This window comes from Diceros bicornis, chromosome 34 (assembly GCF_020826845.1).
Source record: "Diceros bicornis minor isolate mBicDic1 chromosome 34, mDicBic1.mat.cur, whole genome shotgun sequence".
NCBI classification, from domain to species: Eukaryota; Metazoa; Chordata; class Mammalia; order Perissodactyla; family Rhinocerotidae; genus Diceros; species Diceros bicornis.
The window spans coordinates 24,907,103-24,931,635 of record NC_080773.1 but is presented as its reverse complement, the minus strand read 5'-3'; the positions used below and the strand labels follow the sequence as shown (position 1 = coordinate 24,931,635).

At 52.1% G+C, this 24,533-nt stretch overlaps 2 protein-coding genes, 4 non-coding genes and 1 pseudogene across 10 annotated transcripts; all 7 read right to left on the bottom strand.

Moving 5' to 3' along the window:
* Positions 1 to 5,758: 5,758 nt before the first annotated feature.
* Positions 5,759 to 10,107, bottom strand: RPL13A (ribosomal protein L13a). 2 transcript variants are annotated; one of them, XM_058529863.1, is made up of 8 exons: positions 10,070 to 10,107; positions 7,859 to 7,934; positions 7,360 to 7,425; positions 7,065 to 7,166; positions 6,778 to 6,863; positions 6,538 to 6,597; positions 6,078 to 6,200; positions 5,759 to 5,874 (listed from the first exon to the last, which is right to left on the bottom strand). In XM_058529863.1, the coding sequence occupies exons 1-8, from the start codon at positions 10,082 to 10,084 to the stop codon at positions 5,788 to 5,790; spliced, it is 615 nt and encodes a 204-aa protein (XP_058385846.1). In that variant the 5' UTR covers positions 10,085 to 10,107; the 3' UTR covers positions 5,759 to 5,787. The 2 variants fall into 2 exon arrangements, with proteins under 2 accessions (XP_058385846.1, XP_058385847.1); XM_058529864.1 differs by having other exon boundaries at positions 7,859 to 7,931; positions 10,070 to 10,099.
* LOC131398011 (small nucleolar RNA SNORD35) lies at positions 6,372 to 6,458 on the bottom strand. Its single transcript, XR_009216809.1, has one exon. It is a non-coding gene; the product is annotated as a small nucleolar RNA SNORD35 (small nucleolar RNA).
* On the bottom strand, positions 6,667 to 6,737 carry LOC131398009 (small nucleolar RNA SNORD34). The gene has a single exon (XR_009216807.1). It is a non-coding gene; the product is annotated as a small nucleolar RNA SNORD34 (small nucleolar RNA).
* LOC131398006 (small nucleolar RNA Z195/SNORD33/SNORD32 family) lies at positions 6,943 to 7,026 on the bottom strand. Its single transcript, XR_009216805.1, has one exon. It is a non-coding gene; the product is annotated as a small nucleolar RNA Z195/SNORD33/SNORD32 family (small nucleolar RNA).
* LOC131398007 (small nucleolar RNA Z195/SNORD33/SNORD32 family) lies at positions 7,728 to 7,811 on the bottom strand. The gene has a single exon (XR_009216806.1). It is a non-coding gene; the product is annotated as a small nucleolar RNA Z195/SNORD33/SNORD32 family (small nucleolar RNA).
* Positions 10,108 to 11,098: 991 nt separating the features above from the next.
* On the bottom strand, positions 11,099 to 24,113 carry FLT3LG (fms related receptor tyrosine kinase 3 ligand). Of its 4 annotated transcripts, XM_058529861.1 has the most exons (8): positions 23,584 to 24,113; positions 23,200 to 23,266; positions 18,688 to 18,798; positions 18,455 to 18,508; positions 18,095 to 18,238; positions 17,455 to 17,593; positions 14,089 to 14,273; positions 11,100 to 11,363 (listed from the first exon to the last, which is right to left on the bottom strand). In XM_058529861.1, the coding sequence occupies exons 2-8, from the start codon at positions 23,230 to 23,232 to the stop codon at positions 11,154 to 11,156; spliced, it is 876 nt and encodes a 291-aa protein (XP_058385844.1). In that variant the 5' UTR covers positions 23,233 to 23,266; positions 23,584 to 24,113; the 3' UTR covers positions 11,100 to 11,153. The 4 variants fall into 4 exon arrangements, with proteins under 4 accessions (XP_058385842.1, XP_058385844.1, XP_058385841.1 ...); XM_058529859.1 differs by lacking the exon at positions 23,584 to 24,113 and having other exon boundaries at positions 11,099 to 11,363; positions 17,455 to 17,539; positions 23,200 to 23,474; XM_058529858.1 differs by lacking the exon at positions 23,584 to 24,113 and having other exon boundaries at positions 23,200 to 23,474.
* On the bottom strand, positions 11,353 to 12,611 carry LOC131397158 (large ribosomal subunit protein eL21-like; annotated as a pseudogene).
* Positions 24,114 to 24,533: the final 420 nt, after the last annotated feature.

Here is a 24,533-nt window from a genome sequence, read left to right as displayed (position 1 = left end):
TCACCTGTTTCCACACTTCAGACTACACTGCTTTTCATCCCATAGATTGTGCCCCAGGCCCTGGATCGGGGAGACAGATCTGACAGCATATGCTCTTGTCTCCTTGCAAATTAATCTTGCAAAATAAAGCTGATTTCTTTTCCCAAAAGCTGATTCCATAATTAATTGGCTTTTTCTGTGCACATTGGCCAAGAGAACCCCAATTTTGTGTGGTAACAAAATTGCCTGTGAATTAATCATTTCAAAACAAATCCTCGTATATTAGCTTGTATTTGTGTGGGAAGGTTAAACCCAGTTTCTTTTAAAAGAAATTTGATTTCTTCAATGTAAATATTTAAGCAAGTATGTAAACATTTAAGTAAAAAGTTACTTTCTTCAATGTAAATATTTAAAATATACCACCTAAGAAGTCCAAAAATAAATGCAACTCTGAGAACTTAGCATATGATGCAAGGTGCAATTAAAGTCCATAGGGAATATACAGAATATTCAATAATTTTGTGTTAGGACAATTGTGTGGCCATCTGGAAAAAAATAAAGTTGGATCACTACCTCCTACTTCATGGCAAAATAAATTTCTGATGAGCAAAGATAAAATGGGGGGGGGCGGTGGAAATGAAACCATAAATGTACTAGAAGAAAAAATGAGCAGGTTTTTTTGTTTCCACTTCTGAGTCTGCTGAAAACGTTTTCAAGTATTGCATTTAGAACATAAAATCTGTGCAACAAATGTCTACATTGTTGTTTCTCAAACAATCTGTGTGAAGGCCCAGTTTTTTAAATTTGCAACTTGCCATGGACCAATGTTTTGTAAAATACAATAGCCATGAATTAGTAGGAAGACTAAGTTGTAAAAAAATGCCAAGGCCCAGGTTTAAATTTTTTTTTAGATTCAACTGACATTGAATTAACTTGTCATATTGCTGTCCAGGTGTCCAACGCTCCCTCTCAATTTGTGTGATTACCCTGTAGTGTGGGGCACTGGTGTACAGACCACATGTAAACGGCTCTGCTCTTGGTGATCAGCTCTTGTCTCTAGTTTAGATTCTCAGGGCTGAGCACTCCTCCCTCCCCCCTTCCCGCCTGCTCTCCCTCCTTCCCTGCTGTTTCCAGAACATGTAGATTCTTCCAGGCCTTGGGACTTTTCAACTTTCCGTTCCATCTACGTTGAATGCTTTGTTCCAGTGCCTCACCTCTCAGGCTCCTGTGGAACCCTCCCCAGCCCCCACACTGGGGGCCCCCCCTCCCCCCATTAATTAATAAGAGTGTGAGGTTTCCTTCACAGCACTGCTAACAGGCTGGATTTCATTTGTGCGTGTATTCTTATTTATGCTTTGTTTCCTCTTCCCCACTAGAATGAGGGCAGGGATTTTTGTCTGCCCTGTTCTCCAGGGCTTCTGGCATCTGTCACACAGTAGGTGCTCAACTGGTGCATCTCGAATGACTGACTAAATGAATGAACGGAGGAGAAGTAGATATACCAAAATGTCCATCTATAGGTAGATGGATAACTCATGGCGTAGCTCGACCATGGAATACTCTGCAAGCGCTTAATAAATGTGAGGGAGGTCGATCAATCCAGAAATGAAAGATTGCTAGCCATATTTCATTTTTTCATGCTTAAATTTGCAATTACTTCTGAATAGGTATTTCATGCACGTGGTACAAAATTCAAAAGGCACGAAAAGTAAATGGAGAAAGATGAATCTCTGTCCCACTTTTCTCCCCAGACACCCACACCCAGTTTCTCTCTCTAGAAGCCACTGCCGTCATCCTGTTATCAGCTTCCAGTGTGTCTTCCAGACTATTCTACTCTCAGTTGAATTTGTATGTGGACAAAGCAAATTGCAGAACAAGAGGCATAGCATGACCCATTTATTCAACAAATATTTATCGACAATCTGTGGGATGACTGCATTTTTGTAAAGCTTATTATGTGATATAATTGTGGGCTATATCTTTTTAGGTATTATAGACTGCGTTGTCCAATAACGTAGCTGATAGCTATATGTGGTTATTTAAATTTAAATCGAATAAAATTAAAAATTCAGTTCCTCAGTCACTCTATATTTCAAGTGCTCAGTAGCCACATGTGGCTAGTGGCTTGCTTAGTGGACAGAATAGATTTAGAACATTTTTATCAAAGCAGAAAGTTCTGTTAGTGCTGTTCTAAACAGAGAAGGCTGTGTGTGTACATGTATATATATTATATAGTATCTTTTAAGTTGGAATAATTTCAGAAATACAAATGCTACAAACTTACAAAGAATCATTGGAAAGTTTATTTGAATCTCTTTTACATTTAATAGCTTTGTGAATTTTGAATGATACATTTCTAATTACAGTTGTTTCAGTCCCTCTGGGGTTCATAGAAGGTTCTAGATAAAAAACTTCTGGAGTTTTCGAACAACTTGGAAAGGATTTATGATATTTAGTTAAAAAAAAAAAAAGAAAAAAGAAAAGCAGGACCCACGGTTGTTATCTACAACGTGTGCTCAATTATGTACACAAGTTACTTAGATGAAAGCCTGGAAGGAAATGCACGACCCCGCCCACATGGTTTACATCTCCAGGTGGTCGGATTAGGTGTGATTTCCTTTCTGGTTTTGAAAATGCTCAATATTTTGCAAATTGCTCTGAGTAGCTGGTGAGATTTTGATGATAAGGGAAAAACAAAGAAAAGCAATACTGCTTCACTCTGAGCGGGCAGTTTGGAGAGGTTTAGCTCCATGGCTTTTCAACGTATTTGATCACAACTCACAGTAGGAAATACATTCTACAATGTGAGCAAAACATATTTTGCTCTCTTCCTTCCTCCTGCCTTCCTCTCACTTTTTAACTTTTAACTCTTTCCTCTCCTTCCTGCAATACACTGATTTTTCCTTTTCCTTTCTATTCAATTTCATTTATTTTAAGGCTAGTTGCAATCCACCACGTTTTTGTTTTTTTTCTTAGCTTCATTTTTCTTTTCAATCGTTTTATTGAAGTCATAATGGTTTAGGGCCGGCCCCGTGGCTTAGCGGTTAAGTGCGTGCGCTCTGCTACTGGCGGCCCGGGTTCGGATCCCGGGCGCGCACCGACGCACGGCTTCTTCAGCCATGCTGAGGCCGCGTCCCACATGCAGCAACTAGAAGGATGTGCAACTACGACATACAACTATCTACTGGGGCTTTGGGGGAAAAAAATAAATAAATAAACTCTTAAAAAAAAATAATGGTTTAAAACATTGTGTAATTTCAGGTGTACATTATTATTTATGTTTCTGTATAGACTGCATCGAGCTCACCACCAATAGTCTAATTTTTATCGGACACCATACATATGTGCCCCTTTACCTCTTTTGCCCACCCCCCAACAACCCACCACATTGATTTTTTGAGTTGCATCGTGAACAGCCTTGGTGACCAATAATGAACTTCAGCCCATTCTAGTTATTACCTCTTGAGGGACTATTTCCTTGCCTCTGCCAGATTTCAGACATATTTACCAGCATTTCACAACAGAAATGCAAACACTAGTAAACCTGGAGATGCTTACCCTCCCCAGTGAGCACTGAAATGCCCATTAAAAGACGACCTTCCCATGGGGCCGGCCCGGTGGCATAGTGGTTGAATTCGCGCACTCCATTTTGGTGGCCCAGGGTTCACGGGTTAAGATCACGGAGTGGACCTACTCACCACCCATCAAGCCATGCTGTGGCGGTGTCCCACACACAAAATAGAGGAAGATGGGCACAGATGTTAGCTCAGGGCCAATCTTCCTCACTGAAAAGAAAACCCAAGAAAACCCCAAGACCTGCCCTGGTGGCCTTCTCTCCCCCACGGACAGGACAGGCGGGCCCCTGTACTGTTGGAGGGTCTTTGGTTGTGGGCAGTTGGGCAAGATGGAACTGGAGCTTTGAAAATAGTCCTGCAGTTGCCCAGAGGTTCTGACTCCCTGTGTTTGTCTTACAGGAAGGATGAGGGTACGCCCAGAGAGCTCACTTACATTCTCTCGTGGCGAGTGATATTGAGCATCTTCTCATGTGTTTATTGGCCATTTATATATCTTCCTTGGTGAAACGCCTATTCAAATTTTTGCTTTTACTTGGTCATTCTGTTACTGAGTTTCAAATATTCAGGATCAAGTCCTTCAAGAGGAAAGATTTGCAAATATTTTCTCCCAGTCTGCCGCTTGCCTTCATCTTGGTGTCTCTTTTTTTTTTATAATTTTATTAATTTTTCCCCCAAAGCCCCAGTAGATAGTTGTATGTCATAGTTGTGCATTCTTCTAGTTGCTGTATGTGGGACGCGGCCTCAGCATGGCCGGAGAAGCGGTGCGTCGGTGCGCGCCCGGGATCTGAACCCGGGCCGCCTGCATCGGAGCGCGCACTCAACCGCTAAGCCACGGCGCGGCCCCAGCTTGGTGTCTTTTGAAGTGCAGTTTTACATTCCTATCGAGCCAGATTTTTCTTTTTAACAGATTGTGCTTCCGGTGGGATCACATTGTGCTGCTTTAACAGTTTTGCTAAATTTAAGATCTAAGCTCTACGTGTCTTTAGTCACTTCTGGAGGCAACTGCCCTGGGGAGCAGAAGCCCCAGGAGGGGTAGGGACACCACCCATCTGCTGAATGATTGAGAAAACCTGAGCCACTGTGGTATCTTGGACGTTTGAGAAACATTAAGCATGACAGAATGGCACGGTGTGGAAGTTATAATCTGCCCAGGACCCGTAGTAAAATGCACATTATTCTCAACTAGCTTCCTCTGTGCTAAAGTCAGGACTATAAACACTGAACTCCTAAGATGCCTAGTCTCAGTTCTAGATAAGTCATCATGAACATTCATATTCCACCTCTAGTGCCTAATGACCACCTGCAGAATCTTCTCCTGTCTTTACAAAGCAGACCCCCCAGTGTGGCTTAAGACTGGACTAGCCCACATGTCCCACAACAGGGGACTGGCTTAAAATGGTGGCAGTTCCATACTTTGCAGCTGAATTACAGTGAGTCAGCTTTACATAAATGGGGCAACACAGGCTGTGCTGGTTTTGAGAAACATCAGTTATGTAGGCTTCTCAGGGAAATTCCTTGGCATGTAAGTGAGCTCAACAAACATTAATCCTTCTATGAAGGGCAGGTTATAAACCAACATTCATCTGTGGAAAGAGACAGCACTGTCAGTTTTATTCTTCAACCTCCTTTTTCTAGACAAAGGCCTGGCTCCCCTGGGCCTGCCTCCGCAGCAGACACACACTGCAAAGACGCCACATTTCTTTAAAAATAATTTATTCATTTCTGATCACAAAATACAGGGAAGGTTCGAGGACAATGCCTGTGACTGTGGCTGTACTTCCCAGGCTACACATCTATAAATACCTTCGCACAACGCCAGGCTTCTCCTGCCCCTGAGCATTCTCTCACGTTCTAACAGCTGCAGAGTATAGTATCTGACCGTGGGGGAAATTTAAACAAGACGCCTCATTCACAATGTAACTGTTTTCCAGCTCACTTTCACAAATATTGAAACGGAAATGGCTGTTCCATCTACCGATTTCCTTAAACTCTCATTAACAAGTAGGTCATGGGTGAATGATGCCTGTGCAGCTCTGAGAGCTGTTTACACTTCCTATAAGGCCTTTCTTAAACAGCAGTGACTAAGGCCCTTCCTGTGTTCCCAGCCTTCCAAACCCAGGCTGCCTGCGGCACCTGGACGTCAGCCCCTGGGAGCCCCCCACATCCTAGGGCGGCGATGGAGGAAGGGCAGGCCAGGCTAAGCATGAGAAATTAACAGTCAATTTTATTGGGCTCAGACCAGGAGTCCGTGGGTCTTGAGAACCTCTGTGTATCTGTCAATTTTCTTCTCCACGTTCTTTTCAGCCTGTTTCCGTAGCCTCTGTGGGGTTGAGAAAACAGATGAGGATCAGTGGCTGCTGCAGGACCACCTTCGTCTGAGGAACCCTAACCCACTCCCCACCCCAGGTTGAACCTGCAGCAGGACCCTTTGGGGGCAAACAAAAGCCGTCACATCATGAGCTATCACCTGCCAGGCGCTGCCCAGGAGTGTGGCACCCCCTCATCCCCAGCCCCTGCCCTCACCATGAGCTGTTTTTTCTTCCGGTAATGGATCTTGGCCTTCTCCTTCCTCTTCTCCTCCAGAGTCGCTGTAACCGCCTGGTACTTCCAGCCGACCTCATGAGCCAGACGCCCCAGGTAGGCAAACTGGGGGGAGAGAGGGGAAAGAGTGACGTTATAAGGAAGTGGAGCCTGGACTGGGGCTCGCGGCCACGGGAGGGGCTGACAACCTGTCTTGGAGGACCCTGGGGGTCTACTATTCCAATTTTTCTCTGCAAGCTTAGATTAGACACCCACCCCTGTAAGGGCTCCCTGCCCCTCCTGGCATCAGCTAAGCCACTGGCGTTATCGGCACTGCCCACAGTGGCATCCGCAGACCATCGTGAGAAAAAGCCATCATCTGCCAGTGTCGGGGACCTCAAGCTCACCACCCAGTGGGCCTGGGAGCCCCACATTAGACCACCCAGTGTACCCCGGAACTCACCTTTCGCGTGGGCTTCAGACGCACGACCTTCAGGGCAGCAGGAACCACCATCCGCTTTTTCTGTTAGAGAAGGAGAGGGGCTTAGAGACCTGGAGTGAGGGACAGATGGGGAAGAAGGCTGGCTGGGGCCGGCGTCTCAGCCAGTGCTGTTCTCATGAGGATCAAACAATGTAGGTACCTGTGGAACATCACGGACGCCGGGCCACGTGGATGCCGCACAGGGGGCGCGGTCGAGCTCACCTTGTCATAGGGTGGGGGGATCCCGTCAAACACCTTGAGGCGGTCCAGGGCAGCCTGGCCTCGCTTGGTCTTGTGGGGCAGCATGCCTGTGGGCAGGGGGACAGCGGGCCTGCTCAGCGGGGCTCACGAGGACCCCCACCCTGCCCCACCCAGGCGGGCAGGCAGGCGGCCTCAGATGGTAGTGCATGTGGAGTCATCTCATGGTTGGGAAACTCGAACACGAGTGGGAGAATCCTCATCATGGGCCACCCACCCCATCACCACCGCAGTCCTCAGGCCCAGCTCACCTCGCACCGTCCGCCAGAAGATGCGGCTGGGGGCTCGGAAGTGGTAGGGGCCACGGGATGGGTTAGTGTTCATCCTCTTGCGCAGGAAGGCCAGGTACTTCACTGGGGAGAGGGGAGAGCGGGTGAGGCCTCACGGTCCCCAGGCAAACGCTAAGTTCTCCCAGCCCACATCCACACTCCCAAGGGCCTGTCTGGGAACTCAAACTAGCACCTCCCACCACTGCCGGGTCCCATGAAGCCAGACCACCTCTCTTCAGTCAACCCTCTTCAGCCCTTCTCCTGTGCCCTAACTTACACTTGTTTCTGTAGAAATTGCCAGAAATATTGATGCCCTCACAGCGCACAACCACCACTTTCCGGCCTAGAGGGAAAAGAAAAATGAGGCAACCAAGGAGGGCAAAGGTGAGGAAGCCATGCAAGGGCTCTGTCTACACCCACCCACCACCCACCTGCCCCGTTACCGCTAAGGACCCGGAAACGGGATCCTCCCGTGTGGAAGTGACCACAATGCACAAGGAAACCAAGCCCCTGGTAGGGGAGCCTCTGGCCCCAAGCCACAGAGCAGGAATTGGTGGAGCTGAATTCACGCTTCAGTTACAAGTCAGCCCGACAGCAAAGCCTTTTTGATCCCGGAGGCCTCAACGCCAGGGATGGAGCTGCTGGCAGGTCTCAGAGCGGTGCATGGGGTTGATCTCATGGTCGTGAGACTCAAACGAAAGATGGTGATTGTTGCTCATCACAGACCTCCGGCCGGAGCTCACGTCCAGGGGGCTGTGAGCAGAGGGCAGACTTACCCAGCAGCACCTGCTTGGCCACGATGGCCGCCAGGCGGCCCAGGAGATGGCCTCGGCCATCGAGCACCAGGACCTGCTGGAGACGGAATGACAGGGCTCAGAGGTACCCCCAGCTTTTAAGTCCCACCCTAAGCAATCAACCACTGCTTTCTACTTGTTTCCAGGTGACTTATCCCGCATGGCGCTTCCTCTCGAGGTATCAGACCTGGGAGCTAGAACTCCGGGCTCACCTCAAAGATGAGGCTAGGAAAGCAAATGGTTAACTCAGGATTTCAGTCAGCCGGGTACCGTATCATAGAACTCCCCTCACATCTTGGCTGCTTGAAGGGCAGGAAATCTTATGCCCAGATTATAACTGAGGGTAAGAGGATGTGAACCAAGCCTGGCAACACCGATCACCCAGTTACAATGCGATACAAGCAGAAGCCTGACAGAATCTAATGCTCTTGTGATCTCAAAGGTAAAGCAGTTTCTAGCACAAACATCATGGCAAAGAAAACTGAGGTGCAGAGCGGGTGAGGCCAGTCAAAAGCCCACGGTGGCTCTGCTATGGACTCACTCTGCATCCCCAGGCGAACTGCACAAACGCCAATCTTCTTCGGCAAGAAAAAAAGTCCCTATTTTTATGCTTATGTTTTGTGATGTCCAGAAAGCAGTGCAGAAGGAAAGAGAATCTGAAGCCAGACTTCCTGACAAGGTGACTGGCCAAAACCTCCACCTCTCTATCTTTAAGATGAAGGCAACAATATCTGCCTCAAGAATATCGTGACGTTAACTGACTGACACCAAATAGAAAGCAAACTGTGGCAGGCACACAATGAGTGGAGGGGCACACGCTGCGAGATTTTTAAGACTTGCCTTGGTCTGCCTGGTTCCAAACTTGGGTTTCCTTCCTCAACCACACAGACTCATTACGAGAAATTCACAAAGACATCCTCCCTAGAGCCATCCCCTCCTTTATACGTAATTAATTACATAAGCAGCCAGGGCACTCAGAGCTAAGCCTCTACTGTTTTCCTTGAGAGCCCCCAGGTGCTTAAGAACAAAAGATGACCCAGGCCCGGGGAGCCTATCATCACAAACCTCTGCTTCCAGTGGCAAGAGACCTTCAAGGCATCCATCAACCCCGAAAGGAAAGGAAAAGAGCAATTTGTCCCTGAATGCCCTGCAGGCAGGTGCTCCCTGGACCCACTGCGTAAGGTTTTGCACTGTCCCAGAGAAAAAATTTCCTTCCACCTTTCTAAGTTCTTCTGGCTGGCCTAAAAATTAAATTGATGTAACAGTAACAAGGAAAAAAAAAATTAAAGCTTAACAACACGAATACCTCCCATACACACGAGAGAGACTCAAGACAAAACCGAGTAACTTGCCAAAATCACCACCTTAATAACACGGCCAGCTAAAGACCAAGTTGTTGGGGATGGGGGGTTATGGGAGATAACCAGGAAAAACACAGTAAACAAGGGTAGAATTGTTATGCAGATTTAAGCTCATGCCTTCTCCACTGATAAATTTCTAGAGATTTCAAGTCATCCTCCTCTTCCTGGTACAGCGAGGAAGACATCCTTTCAAATGGAAAAAATTCCCCTTATACGTGTAAAGGTCTCTACGAAGAGATAACTTCTAAACAGTTTTCACAGCTTTTCCTGTGTCTGCAGTTTCTTACAAATAATCCTTATGCCAAAGAGACATATTTTCGGGTGGCAAATTCTGCACTCCAACAGCACCAAAATACCAAGAGCTGCAGAGAAACACCGATTAGCACTCCCACGTGAGGCTGAAGCCATCCGCACCTTGGGCAGGGGGGAAGTATCCCCCATTTTGGCCAGTCCTCGACTTCTCATCGCCCCCAGGCCGCCCGGCCGCCTTCCGCGTGCTTCCCCGGCGCTAGGGACAGTGGACGGGAGCGATTCGGCCAAGGCCCGGCCAAGATCACAGTAAACGAGAACTAGTTTACAAATAAGTCTTCCTGTGCTGGAGGCGCCCAGCATCGCCCCTCGCAGAGGAACGAGGCCGCATTTTTGCCAGCCCCGGGCACAGAGGCCCAGCATCTCCTATTCCCTCGTTACGGATTCCTCCTACCCCCGAAGCTTCCCATTCTGCCCAATTATCGAGCTCAAGTTACAGAACATACGTACAAAAGAAAAAGGGCCCCGTTCCCGCCCAGACGCCCCCCGCCCCACACAGCCCCGGCCCGCGAGGAGGCCGCACCTGCCCCTCCGCCATCTTCGGCAGCCGCCTGGGAAAGAAGGAAGTCTCGCCGCACAGTTTCTTATCCCTGCAACAAGGGCGGCGGAAGTGACGCCACACGGGCTGCGCGGGCAGCTCTCTGTCTTTTCATTGGCCTAAGTGCCTTGCGCGTGCGCAGAGAGGCCCCTGAGAAGGCGGGTTCTCTTGTCACTGTCCAATCCGGTGTCCTTTCCGTCAGACCTAGGCGGCCATGGCTGTGCCGGGCGGGAGATCACGTGGGCTAGGAGGTGGCTGTGCTGGGGCGGGGCTGTCCCGCCTCGGCCGCCGTATTTTTGCCGGGCTGCTTGTCTCGCTCACGCGAGCTGGGTTTGCAAGGGGCAGCGCTTTTACCCCTCAAGTGACAGCAGGCTGCTGGGCACGTGGTGGCCCGCAGGGGGCAACTAGGCCTGCCCCTTAGCGCTCAGTCTAGGCTGAGATCTGGCTGCGGGTGCCCCTTCCTCTGCTTGCGACCTGGCCAAACCCCATGCCCTGTTTGGGCCTCAAGTGTCCCCATCTGTAAAAAGGTAGAGGTGGGCTTCCCTATATGATCTCAATGTATGGAGGAATGACTTCCAGATGCTTGAGCGTCCCCCAAAGGAGCTTCTCCCTTTCTGGACCCCAGGCCTTTGCTTCGGTTGTGCCCCTTGCCTGGGATCCCTTCCCCTCCACCCCCACCTTCTAGAATCTGGCCTGTCACAGTCCCAGCGCCCTATGGCTCGAGAGTACTATCCTCCAGAGAGCCTCCCTGATATCGCAGGCTGGGTCAGGTGCCTCCTCCGGGCTCCCACGGTGCCTGTGCCACCTCCATTAGAGCGTGTGTCATCCTGTACCAAGGCTCTCTGGGTCCCCATAGACCAGGAGCCCCGACAGGGCTGGGCTGGTTCTGGCTCACGTCTGGGTCCCAGCATTGCCCTGCACTGGCCCTGGGCCCCAGGACGCCTCAGAAAACAGGTGTTGAATGAAACACTGCACTAACGGAAAAACCAAGACTCAGACCCAAACTGCCCCATTCATACTCTGTCCCATCCACAGACAGGCCTGGCCAGCGTTGGTAGAAAAACATGATTTATATACAATTTCCCGGGGATGAGGGCTTTGTACAGAGAGGGGCAGGTGGGGCTGGGGCCGGGACTGGATGCTGGTGTTGCCTCCATCCTGGAGAGCGAGAGAGAGGGGCAGCACGGCTGGGGAAGGGACCAGTCTCTAGCTGACTTCCTCCGAGCTCCGGCTCTGTGTCCTCTGGCAGGTGACTGCTCTCTCTGGGCCTCAGTGTCCTCTGTAAAATGGGGTGATAGATGCGTCTGTCTCACCGGGGTGTTTGAGGATCCGTGAACAGAGGAGAGGAAAGCAGGAAGCTCAGGGCTCTGCACAGACTCGGTGTGGAAAACAACTCCATTCACAGCCAGCACTCGCTATGTGTTAGGGCATCGCTGTCCAAGAGAACTTTCTGCAATGACGGACACGTTTTCGATCTGTGCTCTCCACTACAGCCACAGTACCAGCCACGTGTGAATACTGAGCGCTCCACATGTGGCCAGTGCCACTGGGGAGCTGAATTTTTAATTTTACCTAATTTAAACTTAAACTAATAGTGTGGTTATTGGGCGTGGGAAAATAGGGTGACTCTCTCTTGTTCCTGGAACAAGGGGGATGGGAAAACTTCTCAATGTATTTCCTTTCCACAAAAAAATTATAGTAAAAATTACTGTTCAGAAACACGTGCTGAAATGAAAAATCATTATTATTATTACCATTATTTTTTACAGTCCAGAGGTCTTTTATTTTTTTTTTTTACACCTATGATGCCATGAATTCATAGGGAATGGGTTCCAGTGGCTTGGTTCCTTTCCATTGGTTCTGGAAAAGTGCTGCTCTGGGTGGAGCACGCTGGCACTTCAGCTGAAGCCAAGTACCCTTCTCTTTGGCTTCCTTCTTTTTCTGATCATTTTCCTTCACAAGTTTCAGGGACCTATCTTGGCTCTTTTAGTGCTTAATATGCTCAATATGGACATTAATTCTCTTGGCAAGAATCTTGCCCTTACCTTGTTTCTTTACGACAGGGCCAAGAGCATGCTGGGTAACACTGTGGACTTCCTGTTTTGCCAGGATAACATTGGTGGGGCATTCTTTTTTGAACAGCGCCCCCTCCCTTGATGTCTACAATATCACCTTTCTTATAGATTTGCACGTATGTGGCCAAAGGAACAATTCCATGTTTTCTAGAAGGCCTAGAGAACAGGCAGCGGTGCCTCTCCTCTTTCGCTGTGTGTCGGTCATTTTGGCAAATCACTGGAAGATGGTGGTTCCAGCCAAAAGGAAGGAAGAATCATTAAATTTAGAAACTGATCCTCCATCCAGTAACTGGAAAACTTCTGTATTTTGCGAACAACATACGAATCTGCTTTTGCAACTGTAAGTTTCATGAAATCTTAATACATATCAAGTATTTCTGTTAAAACTTTAGCGTCTGAATCGAGTTGTGCTGTGAGTGTAGAATCACACACTGGATTCTGAAGACTTGGTTTGAAAAAAATGTAAAACATTTCATTAATAATTTTTAAAAATATTGATGACGTAGAAATGACAACATTTTGGATACACAGGGTGAAATAAAATATTTAAAGTAACCTGTTTTCTTTTTATTAAAAAAAAAAGTGTGGCTACGAGAAAATTTGAAATCACACCTGTGGCTTGTGTTCTATTTCCGTTGGACAGCGTTGCTCTAAGGGTTTTGCATGTGTCACTTCATTTAACCTTTATGGTAAAAGGACTATTATTAGAGTCTTTTGTACAAATAAAGAAACTGAGGCAGAAGAATGAGAGAAAGGCACAGAGGCTGGAACCAGAAGGCCCAGAGTAAAATCTTGGCTCTCTCACTCACGAGCTGTGTGACTTTTGGCAAATTATTTACCTCTCTGTGCCTTGGTTTCAGCCTTTGTGAAAAGAGGATAATAATGGCACCAGCTTCTGGATTAAGTGAGTTAATTTGTAGAATGCCCCAGCACAAGGCCTGGTCACTGAGGCACTGTATGTATGAGTGATTACTGCAAAATGGCTCTTGTTAGATTCCTCTGGGCCCCTGAGGAACCCACTGGGCCTGTCCTCCTTCCTCCTCCCTGGCCCATTTGTCTCCTGCCCCCGCAGTGGTTCCCAGGTTCTTTTCTCCATCACTCGCCTCCATGGCTCGCTGCTGTTCTGGGCAGGAAGTCCCAGCTCCCCTGCCTGGCGTGTGAGGCCTACATTTTCCTGTGGCATTTTTCAAACCCCTACCCACACCTGCCCCAGGCTGGCTGAAGTTCCTGGAACACCCTGAGTTTTTTCCCACCTAGAGGGCTTTGCGAAGGCAGCACCCCCCGCCTGCTCCAGGAAGCCACCCTCTCCCGGCTTGCAGACTCCTGTGTTCAAACACCTCCTCCGGGTGCCTCACGCCCACAGGTCCCCACGGAGCTCACTGTCCTTCCCTAATCTCCCTCTTCCCCCAGGTGCCCCACTGGGCCACACCTAGGGTCGTCTGTGCCAGCCCCCCAAACCCTGTGGGTCTCCAGCCCTGCCCCTCGTGATCCCTGCCCCCCGCCTCTGCCTCCACGTCTGTCCCCTCCTCTCCATCCTCATGGTCCCAGTTCCAGCTCTGGCCCAGGCCGCGCCCTCTCTCCCTGGACCCTCACCCAGCCTCCTCTTTGGTCTCCAGCCTCTCTCTTCCAGTCTGTCCCCATCATGGTCCCAGAGCGATCTTCCTGCACCCGGAGGTGCGCCACCCCTCCCCTGCTCACAGCCCTCCCGTGACTCCTCATGCCACCCGCCCGACACACACCCAGTCCAGGGTCCTCGGCTTGGTGAAGGACTCACCAAGTCAGTGCTCCACGAGCCGCAGAGGCAGCACGTCCTGGGGACTGGGGGTGGGGGGCACCCGTGGCCCCTACGGGGTCAGCCGCAGCCGGGCAACTGGGGCCTCTGGCCACCCCTCAGCCCTCCCCACCCCTCTGCCCGCCGTGCCCGCTCACCCGCTCCCCGCGGCGGGGCGTCCTCCGCCTCCTCCTTCCCCAGTGCAGGCGCCAGGCAGCGGCCAGCAGCAGGAGGGCCACGGGCAGCAGGAGCAGCAAAAGGAGCAGCAGAGGGGCCTGACGGGCCGGCAGGGCTGTGGCCCCCAAGGCCCCGGGACTCCTCGGGGGCAGCAGGGTGGAGGAGTCTGGGGGGAGAGAGGAGGCTGGGTGACCCGGGAGAAGGGGAGGGCCAGGGAAGGAGAGAAAGTCTGTCTGGTGCTGGCTGTGTGACCTCGGGGGGGCTGCTCACCTCTCTGTGCCTCAGTCTCCTCATCTGTAAAATGGGGTAATCATTATACCTACCTCATAAGGTTGTTACAAAAATGACATGAGTGGATATACAGAAAGTGCTTAGAACAGTGTCTGGCACATAGGTTGCATTTTATTTTCCAATTGGACAAATATATTTCTAGAGTTTATGTATCAATTTGTTTATTGATCTCCTTGCCCCAGTAGTCTGTGAGCTCCATGTGGGCGACAGGAGCCTTATCTGTCTTATTTATCACCAGAACCTACTACTTAGTGATCGCTAAATACTACTATAATAGTTGAATTTACATAAATTAAATATTTGAATAAAATAATAAAACAATAAATGATACAATGTATGAAGCTATGATGGCCCATAAGGCCCCACCCGACCTGGCCCCCTTTGTTCCCCCTGTATCCTCATCCCTCACGCTCTCCCCTTCCCTCGCTCAGCTCCAGCCATAGGGGCCTCCTCACTATTCCTTGAACACGTAGGCAGGTTTCTGCCTCAGGGCCTTTGCACTGCCTGTTCTTATTCCCGACTTTCAGTGACCTTCCAGCCAGTCACCTCAGACCATGATTCCATCACCCCGTTTTAATTTGCCTGCATAGGCTTGTTATACTCAGATATTTTCCTGTTTGTTTACTTGTTTACATGTTTATTGTCTGTCTCCTGATTCACATGTCAGCCCTACATGTGCACGGACTTGATCTTGTTCCGTGCTGTGTCTTCAATGCCAGGCACCAAGGAGATGGTTAATAAAACTTGGTTGAATAAATGAAGAGTCATAAATGTAAATACGAATGACAAATGAAGCTAAATAGAAGTGACAAAATGATTGGAAGTGTAGGGAGAAATTGAGAAAAATATAATCAGAGTGGGAGATTTTTTAATATCTCTCTCAGAACTTGACAGATCTATAGACAAATATAAGAAGGACAGAAAGACTCTGAGTAATACCATGATAAGGTTGACAGACTATATACACACAGATTCAACTCTGATCCTACCAAAAAAAATAATCTATTCTTTTCCTAAGACCATGCTCAGTTACAAAACTGACTATATACTTGGCCACAAAGGAAACCTGAATAAACTGAAAAAGTTGCATTTTCACAGGGCATAGTCTCTCATCATATTGCAATAAAGTTATTTCATTTTGATACTTTAGCGCCGGCCTGTCCAATATGGCAGCCACTTGCCCCACGTGGCTGTCAAGCATGTGGCCTGTGGCTGGTCTGAATTGAGATGCGCTGTCAGTGGAAAATACACATTGGATTCTTAAAGGCTTAGTGGGAAAAAAAGGATGTGAAATAACTCACTAAATTAGTTTTTTAAAATATTGACTATGTATTGAAATGGTACTATTTTGGAAATATTGGGTTAAATAAAATTTGTGATTTAAATGATTAATTATTAAAAATAATTATTAAAATTAAATTCAATAATGTCATTATAGAAAACAGATTAGTGGTTGCCAGGGGTTAGGGATGGAATTGTTAGGAGGGGGGTCAAGTATCTTTTTTTTTTAATTTTTTTTGGTGAGGAAGATTGGCTCTGAGCTAACATCTGTGCCCATCTTCCTCTATTTTGTATGTGGGACACCGCCACAGCATGGTTGGATGAGTGGCGTAGGTCCGTGCCTGGGATCTGAACCCACGAACCTGGGCTACCGAAATGGAGCATGCTGAACTTAACCACTATGCCACTGAGCCGGCCCCAAAGTTATGTATCTTGATTGTGGTGGCGACAATAGGAAGCTACCCATGGTAAAACTGCATAGATACACACACACACACACACACACACTTTTAGGGGTTGAATTGTGGCCCTCAAAACTCCTATATTGAAGTCCTAACCCCCAGTACCTCAGAATGTGATCTTATTTGGAGACAAGGGTCTTTAAATAGGTAATTAAGTTAAAATGAGGTCATTAGGCTGGGCTCTAATCCAATAAGACTGGCGTCCTTATAAAAAGGGGAAATCAGGACACAGAGAATGCATAGAGGAAGATGCCATGGGAACATGAAAATGGCCATCGACAAGCCAAGAAGAGAGGCCTGGAACAGATCCTTCCCTCCCAGCCCTGAGAAGGAGCCAACTCTGCCGACACCTTGATTTTGGACTTCTGGCCTCCAGAACTGGGAGACAACAAACTTCTGTTGTTTAAATCACTTGGGTTGTGGTAGTTTGTTACAGCAGCCCGAGCACTGACACACTGAGACACAGACACAGACACAGACACAGACACCGACACACACACACACACACACACACACACACACACACAAACGAGTGCATGTATAACTGATAAAAGCTGAATACGCTCTGTGGAGTGTGCCCATGTCAATTTCCTGGTTTTGATATTGTCTTATAATTGACGTCAACAGGCAAAATGCAACATTGGGGTGGCTGCGTAAAGGGTGCCCTGGACCTCCCTGTGCATTTCTTCGCATCTTCCTGTGAATCTATAATTCTTCCAAAATAAAAAAATCAGGGGCTGGCCCGGTGGCATAGTGGTTAAGTCCGCACACTCCGCTTTGGCGGCCTGGGGTTCCCAGGTTCGGATCCTGGGTGTGGACTTATGCACTGCTCATCAAGCTGTGCCGTGGCGGCGCGTCCCACATAAAATGGAGGAAGATGGGCACAGATGTTAGCCCAGGGACAATCTTCCTCAGCAAAAAGAGGAGTATTGGCAATGGATGTTAGCTCAAGGCTAATCTTCCTCACCACGCCCCCCCCCAAAAAAAGAAAAAAATCAAACTAGTAACTTGCTAAAAAATAAAGAACATTAAAATTCCTGAAAAAAAGTGAATTCACTTTTTTTTTTTTAACTTGGCTGCTAGAAAATTTACACTTCAACATATGGCTCTCCTGTTTCTATCAGACAGGGCTGCCGTAAAGAAACGGGCAGGGACTGTTGTTCCCTTCTCAGAGATGGGTAAACTGAGGCCCAGAAAGGAGAATGAACTTGGGGGAACATGCCCAATGTCACGCAGCCAGTGGGAGGGGGTAAGGGGCTGTGAGGGTGGGAAGAGGGGTGGGTTGGGGGGCTGGGGGGTGCTGGGAGCCTTTACCCGGCTGACACTGCAGCTCCAGGCACCGGGAGAAATTCCGGCGGGTGATCCAGGGTTTCAGGGCCAGCAGCTGCTGCGAGGTGTCCTGCAGGAGGTGGGAGATGTTGGTCTGGACGAAGCGAAGACAGCTGGGGAGGGGCTGGGGGCAGGGGAGGGAGACGTCACCACCGCATCACCCCCGGCGTCTCAGGCCAAGGGCCTTCCCTGCCGGCACTGCCCAACAATGGGGCCCAGTGAGGCTTGGTCTCAGAGTCTGGACCCCTGATCCCCCTGGTCGCTAGGGGAAGCATCCTTAGCAACGCCCGGCAACAGGGCCCAATCAGACCTGGGTCCAGAGGGAGTTTAGATCCCCTCTTTCTCCTGGTTGCTAGGGGAGAGAACCCCTTAGCAGCATCCTGCAACAGGGCCTGAGAAATAAACTCAGAATTGACGCATCAGGCCCAGACCCTTCACCATCCTCTGGGGCCTAGAGAAGTGTTGTTTCCCAGCAATGGGGCCCCCAGGGGGACTGGGGTTCCAGCTCCTCCTCCCTTGGGTTGCTACTGTCAACAGAAATCTCCAGGGAGACCCACAGAGCTTGACTTCCAATCCCTAGGAAGGCATCTCGCTCCCTCACTTGTCCCCCAAGTTCAGGGCTGACCTGGAAGGCACATAAGGTGACAAAGAGTATCTCGGTGTTGACATCCTCCAGAAGGTTTTGCATCTTGGACCCAGCCACGGTCTTGAGCTGTCCCATCCAGCGCTGGGCCAGGACTAGGCGCCAGAACGCCCCACAGAGCTCGTCCTGGGGAGGGACAACCCAAGTCTGGGCCCCGCGGGCAGAGGGGGCTGGGGCCGTGGATGCATGGGGCTGGGAGAAAGAGGGACTGGGGGCTGGGACTCTTGGCTCCCAGGGGAGGAGGCGGCTGGGTCAGCCAACCAGCCTGGTTCCCTGAGGGGTGGTGCATCTGGAGCCTCTCCTTTCCACCTCCACTCCAGGCCCCGCCCCTCTGCCACTCACGTCTTGCAGGTTGGAGGCGACCGTGACTGGGTAATCTTGAAGCAGGTAGTCGGACTGCGGGAGAAAACAGGGTCAGGCCTGGCTGCAGACAGGAGGAAAGAGAGCTGTGGAGACCCAGAGAGAGGGGGACAGGGACCCGCAAAGACAGAGACCTAGACGGGGGGAGCTCAGACCCAGTGACAGCACCTCCCCTGGGAAAGGACCGCGAAGGAGGATGGCAGCAGGGCCCTCACCAGCTTGCGGATGGTGGCAGTGAAGGTGGAAGAGATGGGGCTGTGGCTGAAGGAACAGTCGGGGGTCCCGCGGAGGCCGGGGCTGAGCAGCAGCAGCAGCAGCAGGGAGCTCTGTGGATGCGGGCGGGGGGCAGCCCACTATTGGCTCCACACCCCGTCTGGGCCCCCCAGCCCCCTGTTCTCTCTTCCCTCTTTCTCGTTTCCCAGGGCTCAGTCCACCTCTTCCAGGTCTCCGCCCCTCCTCCACCTGGCGCACAAGGTCCCATCTCTGACCATCCTTCCCTATTTTTCTCTCTGCCTCTTGTCCACTGCTGTCCTGCCCCGTCAATCGCCTCTGTCCCATGTCTGTCCCTTTCCCCAGATCCCCAACCCGGCCCGTCTCTCTCCGTGTCTGCTCACCTCTGCCCATCTCTGGCTCTCGGAATCTCTTTTTCCACCTCTGTCCACATCCATTCCCCCTGTCTCTGACCATCTTCCCCCACCTCTGTCCACACCTCTCTCCACCTCTGTCATCCCCCCACCTCTGTCATCTCCCCTCACCTCTGTCCATCTCCCCCACCTCTGTCATCTCCCCCACCTCTGTCCACACCTCTCTCCACCTCTGTCATCTCCCCTCACCTCTGTCATCTCCCCCACCTCTGTCATCTCCCCCACCTCTGTCCACACCTCTCTCCACCTCTGTCATCCTCCCACCTCTGTCATCCCCCCACCTCTGTCCATCTCCTCACCTCTGTCCATCTCCCCCACCTCTGTCATCTCCCCCACCTCTGTCATCCCCTGACCTCTGTCATCTCCCCCACCTCTGTCCACACCTCTCTCCACCTCTGTCATCCCCCCACCTCTGTCATCCCCCCACCTCTGTCCATCTCCTCACCTCTGTCCATCTCCCCCACCTCTGTCATCCCCCACCTCTGTCCATCTCCCCCACCTCTGTCCATCTCCCCCACCTCTGTCATCCCCCACCTCTGTCCATCTCCCCCACCTCTGTCCATCTCCCCCACCTCTGTCATCTCCCCCACCTCTGTCATCCCCTGACCTCTGTCATCTCCCCCACATCTGTCCACACCTCTCTCCACCTCTGTCATCCCCCCACCTCTGTCATCCCCCCACCTCTGTCCATCTCCTCACCTCTGTCCATCTCCCCCACCTCTGTCATCCCCCATCTCTGTCCATCTCCCCCACCTCTGTCCATCTCCCCGACCTCTGTCATCCCCCACCTCTGTCCATCTCCCCCACCTCTGTCCATCTCCCCCACCTCTGTCATCTCCCCAACCTCTGTCCACACCTCTCTCCACCTCTGTCATCCCCCCACCTCTGTCCATCTCCCCCACCTCTGTCATCTCCCCCACCTCTGTCCATCTCTCCCTCCACCTCTGTCATCCCCCAGCTCTGTCCATCTCCCCCACCTCTGTCCATCTCCCCCACCTCTGTCCATCTCCCCCACCTCTGTCCATCTCCTCACCTCTGTCATCTCCCCCACTTCTGTCCACACCTCTCTCCACCTCTGTCATCCCCCACCTCTGTCCATCTCTCCCACCTCTGTCCATCTCCCCGACCTCTGTCATCCCCCCCACCTCTGTCATCTCCCCCACCTCTGTCCATCTCCTCACCTCTATCTCCCCCACCTCTGTCCATCTCCCGCACCTCTGTCCATCTCCCCGACCTCTGTCATCTCCCCCACCTCTGTCATCTCCCCCACCTCTGTCATCTCCCCCACCTCTGTCATCCCCCCCACCTCTGTCCATCTCCTCACCTCTGTCCATCTCCCCCACCTCTGTCCATCTCCCCCACCTCTGTCATCTCCTCACCTCTGTCATCTCCCCCACCTCTGTCATCTCCCCCACCTCTGTCATCTCTTCACCTCTGTCATCACCCCACCTCTGTCCATCTCTCCCTCCACCTCTGTCCATCTCTCCCTCCACCTCTGTCATCTCCCCCACCTCTGTCACCTCCCCCACCTCTGTCATCTCCCCCACCTCTGTCCATCTCTCCCTCCACCTCTGTCATCTCCCCCACCTCTGTCATCCCCCCACCTCTGTCATCCCCCCACCTCTGTCATCTCCCCCACCTCTGTCATCTCCCCCACCTCTGTCCATCTCTCCCTCCACCTCTGTCATCTCCCCCACCTCTGTCATCTCCCCCACCTCTGTCCTCTCCCCCACCTCTGTCCATCTCCCCCACCTCTGTCCATCTCTCCCCCCACCTCTGTCATCTCCCCCACCTCTGTCCATCTCTCCCTCCACCTCTGTCATCTCCCCCACCTCTGTCACCTCCCCCACCTCTGTCATCTCCCCCACCTCTGTCCATCTCTCCCTCCACCTCTGTCATCTCCCTCCACCTCTGTCCATCTCCTCACCTCTGTCCATCTCCCCCACCTCTGTCACCCCACCTCTGTCATCCCCCCCACCTCTGTCATCTCCCTCCACATCTGTCATCTTCCCCACCTCTGTCATCTCCCCGTCTGTCATCTCCCCCACGTCTGTCATCTCCCCCACGTCTGTCATCACCTCCACCTCTGTCCATCTCTCCCTCCACCCCTGTCATCTCCCCCACCTCTGTCATCTCCCTCACCTCTGTCATCTCCTCACCTCTGTCATCCCCCCACCTCTGTCCATCTCTCCCTCCACCTCTGTCCATCTCTCCCTCCACCTCTGTCATCTCCCTCACCTCTGTCATCTCCCCCACCTCTGTCATCTCCCCCACCTCTGTCATCTCCTCACCTCTGTCATCCCCCCACCTCTGTCCATCTCTCCCTCCACCTCTGTCCATCTCTCCCTCCACCTCTGTCATCTCCCCCACCTCTGTCATCTCCCCTACCTCTGTCATCTCCTCACCTCTGTCATCAACCCACCTCTGTCCATCTCTCCCCCCACCTCTGTCATCTCCCCACCTCTGTCATCTCCCCCACCTCTGTCATCTCCCCCACCTCTGTCCATCTCTCCCCCCACCTCTGTCATCTCCCCCACCTCTGTCCATCTCTCCCTCCACCTCTGTCCATCTCTCCCTCCACCTCTGTCATCTCCCCCACCTCTGTCATCTCCCCTACCTCTGTCATCTCCTCACCTCTGACATCCCCCCACCTCTGTCCATCTCTCCCTCCACCTCTGTCCATCTTTCCCTCCACCTCTGTCATCTCCCTCACCTCTGTCATCTCCTCACCTCTGTCATCTCCCCCACCTCTGTCCATCTCTCCCTCCACCTCTGTCATCTCCCCCACCTCTGTCCATCTCTCCCCCCACCTCTGTCATCTCCCCCACCTCTGTCCATCTCTCCCTCCACCTCTGTCCATCTCTCCCTCCACCTCTGTCATCTCCCCCACCTCTGTTATCTCCCCTACCTCTGTCATCTCCTCACCTCTATCATCCCCCCACCTCTGTCCATCTCTCCCCCCACCTCTGTCATCTCCCCCACCTCTGTCATCTCCCCTACCTCTGTCATCTCACCTGTCATCCCCCCACCTCTGTCCATCTCTCCCCCCACCTCTGTCATCTCCCCACCTCTGTCATCTCCCCCACCTCTGTCATCTCCCCCACCTCTTTCATCTCCCCACCTCTGTCCATCTCTCCCTCCACCTCTGTCATCTCCCCCACCTCTGTCATCTCCCCACCTCTGTCATCTCCCCCACCTCTGTCATCTCCCCCACCTCTGTCCATCTCTCCCCCCACCTCTGTCATCTCCCCCACCTCTGTCCATCTCTCCCTCCACCTCTGTCCATCTCTCCCTCCACCTCTGTCATCTCCCCCACCTCTGTCATCTCCCCTACCTCTGTCATCTCCTCACCTCTGACATCCCCCCACCTCTGTCCATCTCTCCCTCCACCTCTGTCCATCTTTCCCTCCACCTCTGTCATCTCCCTCACCTCTGTCATCTCCTCACCTCTGTCATCTCCCCCACCTCTGTCCATCTCTCTCTCCACCTCTGTCATCTCCCCCACCTCTGTCCATCTCTCCCCCCACCTCTGTCATCTCCCCCACCTCTGTCCATCTCTCCCTCCACCTCTGTCCATCTCTCCCTCCACCTCTGTCATCTCCCCCACCTCTGTTATCTCCCCTACCTCTGTCATCTCCTCACCTCTATCATCCCCCCACCTCTGTCCATCTCTCCCCCCACCTCTGTCATCTCCCCCACCTCTGTCATCTCCCCTACCTCTGTCATCTCACCTGTCATCCCCCCACCTCTGTCCATCTCTCCCCCCACCTCTGTCATCTCCCCACCTCTGTCATCTCCCCCACCTCTGTCATCTCCCCCACCTCTTTCATCTCCCCACCTCTGTCCATCTCTCCCTCCACCTCTGTCATCTCCCCCACCTCTGTTATCTCCCCTACCTCTGTCATCTCCTCACCTCTGTCATCCCCCCACCTCTGTCCATCTCTCCCCCCACCTCTGTCATCTCCCCACCTCTGTCATCTCCCCCACCTCTGTCATCTCCCCACCTCTGTCATCTGCCCTCTCAGCTCTGCCCATCCTGACACCACTCTGCCTTCCCCCACCTTCTCTCCCTGGTATACGCACAGTTGGGCTCCAGGCTGGCGCCAGCACTATCATCTCGGCCGGGGGCCCCTCATGCCTGTGGCTGGATCTTGGAAGGGACAGAACAGCAAGTCTCAGACCCCCACACCCCAGGCCCTTCCTCGTCCGCCCCTCCACCTCCCCGCCCCTGCCTCGGCCCCTTGATGTGGCTAGGTTTCCGCCTCCTACTCCCACGGGCTTCCTGCGTGAGCCCCAGTTACAGTGAAAGGTCCTCATCTCCCCTTCTAAGAACCCCGACGTCCGGTCCCCAGAACCCTCCCCAGGCCAGAGACCCAGGAGCCTGACTCCCATCCCTCCTCCCTCAGCCCCAGGAGGGAGACCCCGGCCCCGCCCCTCGGGACCCAGAGCCCATTTCTCCTCACGCACCAGGCTTGCCCCAGCTGGGTGTGGAAGGAGCCAGGCTGGGTGACAGCCAGAGACCGAAAGTGAAAGGGAAATTTGGAGTAGATGGTGAGCTGGGGTGGATGTGGCAGAGGCAAGGGGCGCCACCTGGTGGTGACAGCCGGGGGCTCACATGGCAGAGGGCGCTTTAGGGGGACTCGCGCCCACGAGGGCTGAGGTTGGGTTGATTCGGGGTGAGACACACAGTGAACGCGGGGCAGAAGCTCCAACCCGGCTCTGTCTCCAGCTAGAGCCAATGCGCGCGGGGCAAGGAGGAAGGCACCCGGAGCCCTGTATCTTCGCTTTGAAACACGCCGCGCTTTGCAGCCAGGTAGGTGGCACCTTTGTCCCTCCAGGTGCTCAGGCCCAAAGCCTTGGAGTTGACTTGACTCTGCTCTCATTGCCCGTTGACAAGCCAGCCCATTAGCAGATTTGCTGAATGACTGTCAAAATGTATCCAGCATCTGACCACTTCTCACCACCCCCACTGCCATCACCTGGGTCCACCACCACCATCTCCCACCTGAGTATCACTGCGGCCTCCTCATTGGGCTCCCTGCCACAGACCTCACGACCTCACCCCCAGGGTGTTCCCCAAGTCAGCTCATGCCGCTCTGCTCCAAAGCCTCCCCTGGCTCCCACCACACTCAGAATCAAACTCCTCACCGTGGCCCACATGGACCTGCAGGACCTGGCCCTGTCCCCTCTCTGCCCTGGCCTCCTCACTGTGCCTGAGGCAGCCACACTCCTGCCCCAGGGCCTTTGCACTGGCTGTTCCCTCTGCCTGGAATGCCCTGCCCCAGACACCCACATGGCTCACCCCCCCGATTCAGGTCTTTGCTCAACTATATAGGCAAAGCCTTCCTCACCACGCTTTTTCAAATTGCACCCCCTCCCAGCACGCCCACCACTGCTCTCTCCCTTGTCACTTATCA

Excerpts from the sequence above, each read along its gene's own strand:
- FLT3LG (XM_058529858.1), bottom strand. The coding sequence starts at position 23,433 with ATGAGGACCTTTCACTGTAACTGGGGCTCACGCAGGAAGCCCGTGGGA. Across the intron at positions 18,509-18,687 it reads CTGCCACCATCCGCAAGCTG|TCCGACTACCTGCTTCAAGA; the intron begins GTGAGGGCCCTG and ends TTTCTCCCGCAG. Across the intron at positions 11,364-14,088 it reads CGCCCCGCCGCGGGGAGCGG|AGGACACTGAGGCCCAGAGA; the intron begins GTGAGCGGGCAC and ends CCCATTTTACAG.
- RPL13A (XM_058529863.1), bottom strand. Across the intron at positions 6,864-7,064 it reads CTTCTGGCGGACGGTGCGAG|GCATGCTGCCCCACAAGACC; the intron begins GTGAGCTGGGCC and ends CCCTGCCCACAG. Across the intron at positions 6,201-6,537 it reads GTCTGAAGCCCACGCGAAAG|TTTGCCTACCTGGGGCGTCT; the intron begins GTGAGTTCCGGG and ends CTCTCCCCCCAG.